The sequence below is a fragment of the Suncus etruscus genome, chromosome 11 (assembly GCF_024139225.1).
Source record: "Suncus etruscus isolate mSunEtr1 chromosome 11, mSunEtr1.pri.cur, whole genome shotgun sequence".
Classification (NCBI taxonomy): domain Eukaryota; kingdom Metazoa; phylum Chordata; class Mammalia; order Eulipotyphla; family Soricidae; genus Suncus; species Suncus etruscus.
Window position 1 is genome coordinate 15,743,337 of NC_064858.1, and position 13,115 is coordinate 15,756,451.

Genomic DNA, 13,115 nt, shown 5'->3' on the forward strand with positions numbered 1-13,115 from the left:
AAATATTTAATAAAAATTATAAGAGAAACTTGTCATTTTATGTGGTTTCTGATGTATCTCAGATATATCAGCATATTCCATTCAATATTCTTGAAGTCTAGGTTTCTCCAAAGCACATTTTATAATGTTTTTTAACTTGTTAGTTATTTCCACAGATTTTGTTGTTATTTTTATTGTGAGTTTTTTTTAAGTGTCCACACCAATTGTTCTCAGGGCTTACTCCATGTTCAGTGCTCAAATATCACTTTTTGATGGAAACATGGGATGGAGACTATTTGGGATGCTAGGATTTGAATACAGGTTAGTCATGTGCAAAACGAGCTCCTTGCTCACTATACTATCACTCCAGACTCTCCACAGATGTTTTAAATCTCAAATTGTGAATCATCTTTTCCAACATTCAATTTTTCCATGTTGAAAATACATAATATGCTCTGAGTATAATATGCTCAAAGTGTCCTGAGCTTATTACCAGAAAAAGAGAAAAGAAATTGGTTGATTAAAGATTTTCAAACATAGTATTCGGACTAAGTATGCCAGAAACGGGGTATAATTAATTTTTCCAGAGGCTTCATATTTGTGTTTTGTTTGGGTTCTTTTTAATGTTGAGAATTGAGTTTATGAGGACTCAGTGACAGATAGGGTGCTTGCCTTGCATGTGTCTGGCCCTGGTTCAAATGTTAGCATCCTTCAGGCATCATCCATCTTACGAGGATTACGTAGTACAGAAGCATCACTGGATGTGGTCTAAGCCTTCTCCCCCTAAGAAAAAGTTATTGTCTTAAATGGTTTTTCTCTTTAGGATTTAGTTGTTATTTCACCTTTCTCTTTCTCATAAGAGAAGAAGAAATTATGTTTTCCTTCCATCTACAACTTCCATCTACAACATAATATATATCCATTTCATTGACAGTTATTCAATTTGGATTTGTCACCTTATTTGTGGCATCTTTTCCACTGGCTCCTCTGTTGGCTCTGGTGAACAATATCTTGGAAATAAGAGTGGACGCATGGAAAATGACTACCCAATATAGACGCATGGTGCCAGAGAAAGCCCAAGACATCGGAGCATGGCAACCCATCATGCAAGGAATCGCAATTATGGCTGTAGTGACCAATGTGAGTACATCTAGACTCTACAGGGTAAAGACTATAAAAATTAAATATATATTATATATAAATATATATTTATTAAATATATTTATAAAATATATATTTTTTAGAGTTGCTGCATAGGCATGGCTTTTTGTTGGTGGTGGTGGTTTTTGGTTTATGAGCTACACTCGTCAGTGCTTAAAGGGTTACTCCTGGCTCTGCACTCAGGAATCACTCCTGGCAGGCTCAGGGGACCATTGGGATGCTGGAGATTAAACCTAAATTGGCCACGTGCAAAACAAACACCCTTCCAGCTGTGCTATCAGTCCAGCCCCAAGAATGGCATTGTTTTTAGCACAAGGAAGATTAGTATGCTGTTAACCCTCGGAATGACATAGTTACTAGAACTGTAAGTTACTGTCTTCTAATGTACTTTATCATTTTCTTCACTTCTAACTCAAAATCTCTTACCAAGGCAGTTGCTAACCATATGTGATAAGGAATCTATTGCTTCATATTTACCGAAATTTACATTTACATAGACATGAAAATAGTAATAATAAGTACCAGCTCTTTTAATCCAATATGACAATAAAAGGAAATATCCAGTAGTGTTCTTACAACATAGGTAGAAATACAACCATTTAGAGCAGGAGTTCCCAACATTATCTAACCCTATTGCTCCCTTTTCAGAGAACAGAGAGAAAATACCCACTTCCACCTTTCACTCTTGTGATCATTCCAGCACTCCCCTTGGGCAATAGCACCCACTTTGGGAATCGCCAAATTAAAAGTGTGAGGTCTCTAAGGGTTATAATTCTAGCATATTTCACTATTTATTCCAAAATACCAGATTAAAATATTAATTATTCATGAGATATAAGTACTTTGTGCAGCCCCAGTTGTATATTACCTTCCTAACCCCTAGAGGTGTTTTCTTTTTTTAAAAAAAAAAAATCTTTTTAAATACATTGAAATACCGTGAGATACGAACTTACAAAGTTGTTTATAATTGAGTTTCACTTGTACAATGTTTAAGCAACCATCTCCTCACCAGTGTCTATAGTGTTCCCAGCCTCCCTCTCCCGCTCAGCCTGCCTGTATGGCAGACAATTCCATTTTTTTCCTTTTAGGTATTTTGGTTCACATACTATTGCTAAAAGGGTATTGTGCATATCATTTGCCTCATTTCAGTATTCAATTCTTGTTTAGAGTGAGCAATTGCCACTACGATTGTCATAGTGATCCTTTTAGAGAAGTTTCTTGAGGAAGGTAGGTTTATATATGGTCATAGCTCTCCCATAACTCCTTGTTCGTTGGCTAAGAGACTCCATACCTTGTGTTTTCCCCAACTGACGACCAGAAGTAAGTTGTTTACAAATGATTCACTATAGGATTCTCTTTCTCTCCTCCTTTTCAAATCCTAACTCCCTAACATTCCTAACTTCCTACCTTATTTCTTTCATCTCCCTTCTCTTTCTCTCCTCTCCCTGTTACCCATCTTTTCTATTCTTTCCTACTATTCCCTTTCCTTTCAACTTGCCTTCTTTCTTTACCCATCTACCTCTTCCTTTCCTTCTCTTCCATTTTTTTTTTTTTTTTTTTTTTTTGCTTTCCCTTCTCCTCTTCGTCCACTTTAACTCTAGGCCACCTGGGAGTTCTCTGCCAATCCACCAAAAAGTCTTCTTGCATAGAAATATCCTTAAAATTTGTTGCCCACTTCATGGGTAATTTTATTCTCAAATCATGATTCTCCCAAAATATTTTTCCCAATTTAAATAGTTTTTATCAAACCATTTTACCCCAAGTTCTGTCTCCAACAGAATGAAATTAATTCCATGCCTCTTTAGGTTGAGCTCCTTGGTGAGGGAAGTTGCTAAGCTACAACTTCCAACCTTCATGACCCTAGGTCGGTCGGTTGGGACTTAACAATGCAGATTTATCCTTTGTAAATTGAACTGCTTTATATGCACAATATACGATGGAGGGTAGTTAGGGAATTCATAGAATCACTGCAAAGGATACAGATATAACCTGGTCCTTGTGGAATATTAGTTACAGTTCTATTGGTATGCCTATTACTCATTGATAAACTCTGCAGTAGAAGCATAGAATTTTAAAATTTATTCTATGCCATTGTTACAGTTTTATATAACAAAACACATTTTCAGGAGCCCAGGTATTTTAACTCCAAGAACCCTCAGTGCATCTAAATTATACGATAGCTCTACTTTTTGGAGAATGTTGCAAATAACACACAAAAACACTATTCAATATTTAATATTCACATGCTGCAGAATAGAATCTGATGTTTAGAATATAACAGCAAGATCTTTCAAGTACCAGATTTAGAGAAGAATGAATCTGTTGTTCACTAGACAAGGCAGATATGTGTAATTTTTAAGAATAAGGTTTGAAACTAAAAGGTCGTTTGACCTTCAACTAACCAGAAAATTCAGTTCACTCATATTCTATATTATTTAAACACTCTAATTCCATTATGTTAGACACCTTTTTCTAATACTGATAGCATGGCTCCACTAAATTAGCACAGATGGATTATTGTTTCTATTGTTTTCTATGTTTCTATGACTGTTTTGAATGAACAGTGTGGTATAAACAAATCCAGGTATACACATGTCTGCTAATTGAAACTATTGGTCTTCTTACCTTGTTAATTTTTTTCTTAAAGGTTAGGCTTTATTTATTTTAACCCTGAGAAATCTTATAACCCTGTGATGTTGAATAAACTATTTACAATCCCCTTTTTCCAAAGAATTAGCATTTGTTACAGCTTCCAAAATTTTGCATAATTGTAGAAGAATGGAATATGTATGTATGTCATCACCTTATCTATTTAATGTGAGCCTCCACAATCTAATATGCTCCCCCAAAAAACTAACACTTCACAGTGGAATGACATTTAATTGCAGGAAGAAAAGATGAGGATATCAAGCTAGGGTTTGGTATAAAAACATTCATTTTGAAGTTGCTGGTTCAATAAATAATCTGAATTGACATTGTTGGAATATTTGGTAGTGAAGACCAATTTTAATTCATTTTTGATACAAATAGAAAATGTGTTCAGAACAGCATGGGAAATGAAGCACACTGCATTTATTTGTGCATTTACAGTATTGTCGCAGAGTAGCACAATTCAGGAGGAAAAAGTATCTTGTTAAAAGACAATAGAATTATCTGCCTTCTCAGAATATTTGTAGCTTCCTGAAGCACATCTGCAGGTGATTCTACAAAAAGCTCTGGTCGAGTTAAATGATAATGGAAAATTTAATATTTTGTTATATTAAAAAATGTATTCTGCCTTTATATTGACAGCGGACCTCACCACCCACGTACGCACACAGAGATAGAGATAAATAGATAAATATATCAATATTTCATTACATAGGAAATTACAAACCTGATGTTCTTTTTAAAATTGTATAGTAGAAAGCCTTGTACTTGTGGGTTTTTTTTTTACTTTGTTTTTCCCTGCCTAAGAATATTTTTTTGTTGACTGTGGTCTTACTGTTTCTAAACCATATGGTCAAATGAATACTATTAAAAATTATGTTGTACAAAATTATGTGTTTTTCTGCTTGAATTATTGGTGGAATCATATAACTTGTTTATCCATATTAAGTTAGGTTTAAATTTATTCCTTACTTTTTCTTCATTCTAAAGTTTCTTTTTTTTTTTAGTGATATTTTATTTAAACACCTTTGTTACAAACATGATTGTGGTTGGGTTTCAGTCATAAAGAAGACATCCCCCATTACCAGTGCAACATTCCCACCACCAATAAAAGTTTCTTGTATTAGAATTTAAAGCTCAAATTGTAGGAAAATGTCATCTAATTTATAATAGCTTTATGTTTTATCAAATGTCTATTTTACACCTGACAAGGACTCATAGAATCCATCAATGAAGATTAATCTACATTTATTCCCTTAATCTGGGAACATACTAAATAAACTTTTAATTTTTTTAAATTATTGATAATATCTATCTAACCTCTTGTAAGTTTAAAGGTTTAGACACTTGTGTATGGACCAACTTTATACAGTTTCATGTTATCACATTTTACTAAAATTAATTAACATATTCTTTTTTGTTGTTGTTTTGTTTTTGGGCCACACCCAGCGATTGCTCCTGGCTATCTGCTCAGAAATCGCTTCTGGCAGGCACGGGAGACCATATGGGATGCCGGGATTCGAACCAACTACCTTAGGTCCTGGGTCGGCTGCTTGCAAGGCAAATGCCACCGTGCTATCTCTCTGGCCCCTAATTAACATATTCTTATTAATGAAGGAATAACTTCTATTATTATGTGTTAACAGTTTAACATAGCTTTAACATGTTAACAGTATTAGTATATCCTAAATAAATCAGGCTTTGATTAACTTGTCTAAACAAGGAAATTATATGAATTCAAGGGCCATTATTTATTTAAAGTAAGGAAAAATATAATTTATGAAGCTTTTATTTGATTTTTTAAGAGTCATGTGATAAAATACTAGCTATTTGTCAATTATTGAAGAAAGGATTAAATGAAAATAAATTATTTTCAAAATATTAACCTTAATATTAAAATATGGAAGGGTTTTCTGTTTTTAGTTTTGGGTCACACCCAGCAGTGCTCAGGGGTTACTCCTGGCTCTATGCTCAGAAATCACTCCTGGCAGGCTCGGGAAACCTATGGGATGCCAGGATTCGATCCACCATCCTTCTTCATAGAAGGCAAACACCCTACCTCCATGCTATCTCTCCAGCCCAAGGAAGGGTTTTCTCTATCATAAAAGATTGAAATTATATCAAGTAAACTCATTTAATTTTTTGCTGATGCTTATTTGTATATAATATGTGCAAATCAATTCTTAAGTTAACAATAATACCTTATTTTATGTTATAGCATACATTTTTTCTGTACTTAAGAAACAAAATAGTCTACTTTGCTTTTTTAGTTGCAGATGTAATTCTGGATATTCCTTTGTAACTGAAGAAAAAAATGAACAAAATCTTTTTTAAAAACAGCCACTCAGAAATTTTAGGATATTCACTATATATTATCCATTTGACCAAAACAATGAACACTTATGAATGTTTAATTTTATAAAGTGGCTTCTGGAGAAATAGTATGTGGAGTAAGTTCCTTGTCTTTTTTTTTTTTTTTTGTTAGTTCCTTGTCTTAATACAGAGTTGATCCTGATTTCAATGCTGGTACCATCTATGATTCCCTCCAGCACCACCAGAAGTGATCCCTCAGCATCACTGGGCGTAGCTCAAAAACTAATATCAAAATGAATAGAACAATGTTTCTGCCATCTTGATTAACCACAGTAATTAAAGGTCTGAATTATCTATCACCCTTTATTGTTTTTTACTCTATAGGCTATGATCATTGCTTTTACATCAGACATGATCCCTCGCCTGGTATATTACTGGTCCTTCTCCATCCCTCCCTATGGAAACCACTCTACCTATACAATGGAAGGTTATATCAACAACACCCTCTCCTACTTCAACATCAATGACTTCAAAAAAATAAGTAGGAGAGATTCTGATTCTGTACTTGGTAACTACACCACATGCAGGCAAGTTCTAGTTACTTGTTTGAAAATACATTTAATCTCTAAAAATTATTTTGTTCCTCAGCTTTCTTCTCACTGAAATTTTTTTAAAAGATAAGATACAGAAGTTAATGTAAACGTAAGACTAGACATTTAAAATAAATAAATCAAGGTTAAAGATTAGTATTTCAATTATTACAGATTAACTTATCCAGGAGAAAAACCTTAGAAATAAGAAATAAAGATAACTAAGAAGTCCTGAAAGAAATAATATGGGAACCAAGGTAATTCAGGAATTAGGCATGTGTCTTGTATGCACCATTTGTTGTTGTTGGTTTTTCCCCTCAATGTTATAGGGCCCTGGGTAGGGCCTGTTAGAACTCTAGACTCTCACCCCACCCCAGAACCCTGGAAAACTTCCTATTGTATGTTAAGTACAGTACATTTAGAACAATTATTTCACAGTTTTGTTACCAGATTAAACTGCTGGTGAAATTTTACCTTTTTAATGTTTTGTGTAACATGCATTCACTGTGTTTCCAGGTATCGTGATTTCCGTAACCCTCCTGGACACGAACAACAGTATAAACACAACATTTACTACTGGCACGTGATTGCAGCCAAGCTGGCTTTTATCATTGTCATGGAGGTAGGAGAACTACATTTTAACATAGGTTATAAGACCTTTAATTTTCTTTTCATACCTATTCTTCTTTATTTGTTTTTAACAATTTAAGAGAAATTTTATTTTAAGTGAGCATTTTCCAATTTTTTTTCTTTTTTTCTTTTTTTTTTTTTAGGATATTCTTAACTTTGTGTTGTCAACTGTGACTTAAAATGCACATTACTTTATCTCTTGTTTATTTTGAGATATATGTTAATCAGACTTTTCTTGATAATATTGATGATGTTCTAATTAAATGAAGCTGTATGTTTTCAGGACAAAGCATAATGTATGAGGGGAATCAGTACTATCTGATTAAATATTAAGTGATTAAGTGATTTTTATTAATTTGAGTCACCAGGCTCCAGGTTAGACTATGAAGAGACTTACTTAAGAAGGACAAGAAGTGACTTCTTCCATAAATGTTATATTATTATGTTTATAACCTATTTTTATAGTGTACCTTTTCCAGTACTTTTTACATCTCTAAAATTATCTACTACTAAAATAGACTAAGGAAGCTACCAGTTGACAATTGATCTGGATAGCTTTCTTTCCTTTTCTTATTTTTTCTTTTATTTAACATTACAACCAACTTAATTACAAAGTTGTTCATGATTATTACCGCTTTATTTCTTATTCTGGATGAATAACAGCTGTCAAATTCTGAAGTCTCAGAAGTTGAAGACAATTTAAAAAAAATAAATTAAATAGAAATTCGAGAATAAAAATACTTAGTTGTTTAAATGGTTATGTACTAAACAGAAAGTTAGGCCACTATGAAGAGTAGATTGGAGAATTGGAAGATAAATCTAAAAGCCCCCTAACCTTCACAGAGATATTAAAAATGGAAAGTATGAAAAATTAAGCAATATGGAAGATAGGACTAAGTAGTAAAAACAAGATGAATAATGTAATAGAAACAATATTTAAAGTTAGTGGCTATCCTTTTTCCAGAATAAATAAATAATATTGGTTCAAAGAGCAATAAACCCAGCTAATATTACAAAGAATGGATAATAAAGACATTTGTATGTTATAGATAGCATGCTGTATACAATAGATAAGATCTAGATGCTAGAGAGATAGTCCAAAGGTGGGGAGTTGCCTTCTATGTGGCCAATCCACATTGAATCTCTTGCACGTCTAGTATCCAAGTACTGCCAATAGTGATCCCTAGGCAGAAAACCTTAAGAGTAAGCTCTAAGCCTGGTTTGTGTGATCAATACCCACCCCCAAATGTAGGGAAAGGAGTATTTTCTTAACAATGAAAATTAAAAGCAACAACATTAAGGGAATAGAGTGCCCAATGATTATATTATTGTGTATTGTCTCTTCCCTTGCTAAATGAGGGATTCTGAATAGAATAAATAAAAAGTTCATTGCCTTCATTAGTTACCAGAGAATGTAAAATAAAATCACATAATTGCTGTGTTGATATTAAAAAATACAAACCTGAAAGCTATTACATACTGCTGATGGCAGTATAAGCTGGTTTAACTACTTTTTGTTCACTAGTTTTTATTTTGAGGCCACACCTGGTGGTGCTCAAGTGTTACTTTTGTCTTTGCTCTCTGAATTTACTACTGGCAGTGTTTGAAGGACTGTATGGGATGCCAGGAATTAAACCCAAGTCATCCACATGCAAGGAAAATGTCCTACCTAGTGTACTATTGTTCCACCCCCTGGTATAACTTCTTTGGAAAATACTTTGGTTCCATCTTATAAAAAAGAAAATCTTATTAGATGAGGTCGAGGCAGTACCACTTCCTGTTACACACTCTTGAGAAATTCTTGTAGATAGATGTATTCCAGGGTTAAATCACCAGAAATTTGAATACAAAACTGGAGAACAAAGCCATATAGTGAGATGGAAACAAAATATAGTGGATTCACACAGTGGGATAGCCTCTAGAAGCAAAGAGTGAATAGATTAATTACACACAAAAGTATTGGAAATCTCTAAAAGAAATTTAAGTCATGCAAAATTGAGTATTATTTTAGAAAGTGCATCTTTTGTTCAGTTATTTTTCAAACATAAATGAAAATGATGTGCATATTATCATGTATTACTTAAATCCTCAACAGTGACTGACAACATATGTAATGGTTTTAAAGAGCTCAAGCCAATTTCCTACATGTATGATAAACTGTTCCATCTAGATTTGTGTAATTGCACTGTGTGATTTCACAGCAACGCATTTGTCAGAGGGTGTCAAGATAATTCAATTATTCCTAACTATATATATAAGCTCACGATAGGATCGTGTTTATATTTATATATATATATATATATATATATATATATATATAGTATATATTATACATTATATCAGGGGTGGCAAACAAGTTCAACACAAAGAGCCAAAATTTTAAACTGTGAGAGTCAGAGAGGCACAACACGCAGTGACTTGCCAAAACAAACACTCACACAAAAGCATATATTTTTTTTTAATTTTTATTTTGATCATATTGGCTTACATATCTTTCACAGTAGTATTTTAGGTACATATTAACATTGAATCAGGGGAATACCCATCACCAAATATGTCCTCCCCCCATTCCAGTTCCCTTTCTGCAACCCATATACCCCACCATCACCCCCCGGGCTGCTAGAGTAGGTGGTCCCCTCTTTGTCTAGCTTACTACTAGTGATCATATATCTGTTTGGTCCTGGTACCCTCCCTTGTTTCCCCCTCTATTTGAGAGGTGGAGCTAGATAATTCGAGTTATATGGTTTTGTTTGAAGGAAAGAAAAGCAATAGAATGGGGTAAAAAATTTTAAAAAATCAAATAAGCTGAAAATGGGCGAAGTCCTTCTAAAGAGGCTTCCAACCTCAGTTTGAGAGAGGACATGAAAAAGGTAATTGAAACACCGCAACAATACAGAAAGAAATATCAAATTAAATATCCAGTGAGCACAGCAGCAATAAAGACAAGCACCACACAATAGTCTTGGTTCTGGAATCAAACCATGCCAGAGTGCAAAAAGAAAGTGAAAGATAAAATAAAATAAAATAAAATTGGAGACATCAATTCCAATATCTACACTAAAATAAAGACGTCAAAAAATAGATCAATCAATAAATATATGTGAAAAATGATTATTTTGTGGAAAAGCATGTTATTTTAACAATAATCTATTAAACACATATTGCATTTTGCCATTTTGAGTGAGGGTACAAATCCTACAGTGATGGTGAGGGTGTGCTGTGTCCTCCACACTAAGAACTAATGGCCAGATGTGACCCAACATGTGACACACGGGTGCCCCGCTCGCTGGCCCGTGCAGTTGTTTTCGAGGAATGGGAGACCAGACCAGATGATGCAGCCTGGGGGTGGGACTCTCGCTCGGAGATCTCTCCTCAGAGGTCCCTCCTCAGAAGCAGCAGAACAAAATCTAAGCTTGGCAAAGAGCCACAGTATACAAAATAATGATAAGAGGCAAAGAGCCGCATTCATTTTGGCCGGGAGCCGCTTGTGGCCCGAGAGCTGCGTGTTCGCCACCCCTGCATTATATATTTATAATTATATATAAATATATATAATATATAAAATAATATAAAATAATATAATATATTTAATTATTAAATATAATACATAAATATACATAAATATATATACAACATTTTAGTGTCACGGTGAGTGTTCTATCCTTGCAATAATATTAAATGTATTATTTTCTATATATTAAAATATTTCTAAAAGTTATATAAAGTAACAAGATTTGCTTGACAAAGTCATAGCTTGAGGAAAACAGAATGTATACAAGTAAAATGCCCACCATAATTGCCAGAAAAAAATCAGTGGAAATTATTTTGTTCCCCTCCATTTTGTTGTGATTGATATATTTTTGTTTTTCTCTCCCTCAGCATCTCATCTACTCTGTGAAATTTTTCATATCATATGCAATTCCAGACATATCAAAAAGCACGGAGAGCAAAATCAAGAGAGAAAAATACCTAACCCAAAAGTTTCTTCATGAGAATCACCTCAAAGATATAACAAAAAATATGGGAATCATAGTTGAGAAGATAGGAGAAGTAGTAGATAACAACGTTCGACCAAAAGTAGAATAAGAGCTTTATGTTCTTAGAAGCACTTTAAAAAATTTAACTGTGTCAAAATATATTATGAATCACAATAAGAATGTCTGTGAAATCACTTTAAGAAGTTTGAGTTTTAACTGTTGCCATTTTCATATTGATCATTTTTCAGTTTTAGCTAATGATGCAGGAACTGGAAAAATGTAAGACTTAAATCAAAAGGGCATAAAACTAATCACCTAGAAAAAATTCTATTTTACCATTCAGTAAGACAGGAAATTTCAGTAAGAAATGGACAGTAAGACAGGAAAAGTCTTTTAATGAATTTAAAAACATCCTTTCTAAATCAGAACAGATTCATTTTTTTCTCCATTTGATAACTTTTATTCCTTTCTGTTTCACACACATTTTTACTTTTAGATGTATTTCTTTTTTTTTTTTTTTTTTTAACTTCTGAAGATCTGTTCCAACTTTTCCTGGAAGCTTTTCCTTCCAGTACTGTCATTAAAGACAAGACATGCTACTGTCTTGATTGCTTTCTTGTTATTATAAGTAGCTAACTCAAAATATAGTTTGAGGGCTGGAAAAATAATATAACAAATATGGCACCTACTTGTCTTGCAGCTAATCAGGATTCTAGCCTGGGATCTCACCCATTAGATGCCTTGACCACCATCAGGAGTTCAGAGCCAGGAATAAGCCATGAGCACTACTGGGTGTGTGGCCCAAAACAAATAAATATATATATGATGATATATTAAGTGACAAACACACAAGTTTTCCTAATATTGAAATGTCTTGTCACATCCCTACAAAGAAAAAAAAATTTGTTAATAATAGTTTCAGTCTCATTTTTTTACATCTTTCCACTTCAAATAAATATTCTTGGCCCCAGAGCAATGGCGCAGCAGTAGGGCATTTGCCTTGCATGCAGCTGACCCAGGATAGACCTTGGTTTGATCCCCCTGTGTCCCATATGGTCCCCCAAGCCAGGAGCAATTTCTGAGTGCATAGCCAGGAGTAACCCTCTGAGCATCACTGGGTGTGGCCCAAAATCCAAAACATAAATAAGTATTATTAAATGATTGGAATAAAAAAATGTTTCTAAAGCATATTCATATTAATTCATAGTGACACTTTTTATCTTCCAGTGTCTCTTCTAGAATGTTTTTTACCTAATCAAGGTTGACTGCTTTGCAGATCTTAAAATCATAAGATGGCATAAGCAGAGAAAGGTGTAGATTCAAACAGAATTCTAATTCATGTTGATTAGGATAATAAGCTCTTCTAAAGATGTTTAGTTTCTTGGGAGGGAGGATGAAATGACATTTTTTATCAACATAGAGGTATGAAGAAAATAGGCTCATCAATTGCCTTTCCCACCAGTTGCCTTTATTCATTAGTACAGGAGTTAGAGTATTACAAATCACACTGTTATGAATGACTCACCACAAAGCCACTGTAGACTTGACCATGCTGTGCATGGTTAAGAGAATGGCAAGTGCCCTAATTGACTTGCACTGTTTACCCTAGTAAGGCCTTTTGGTGGGAATTTAACACATCCAAATGGTCAGCATACAACATATTCAGGTCAACTACTGAGTAGATGTTGCTCCTAATATTGTCCATTGTCCCATTCCCAGCCCAGTAATTTGTTGTGATTGCATGTTTATTATACCAAAGATGGAGGTCGGGAGAGATGGAGACCAGATTATATTCGATCCATAAAAAAGACTTTAG

The 13,115-nt window shown here is 33.9% G+C and overlaps 1 protein-coding gene across 1 annotated transcript in view; it reads left to right on the forward strand.

The window, feature by feature from the left end:
* Positions 1-11,793, forward strand: part of ANO6 (anoctamin 6) — a 194,223-nt gene extending 182,430 nt beyond the window's left edge. Inside the window, 4 exon segments of the mRNA XM_049783882.1 lie at positions 914-1,119; positions 6,487-6,689; positions 7,209-7,314; positions 11,202-11,793. Coding sequence (XP_049639839.1) covers positions 914-1,119; positions 6,487-6,689; positions 7,209-7,314; positions 11,202-11,408 — 722 coding nt within the window. The 3' untranslated portion in view covers positions 11,409-11,793.
* The last annotated feature ends 1,322 nt before the right edge of the window (positions 11,794-13,115 follow it).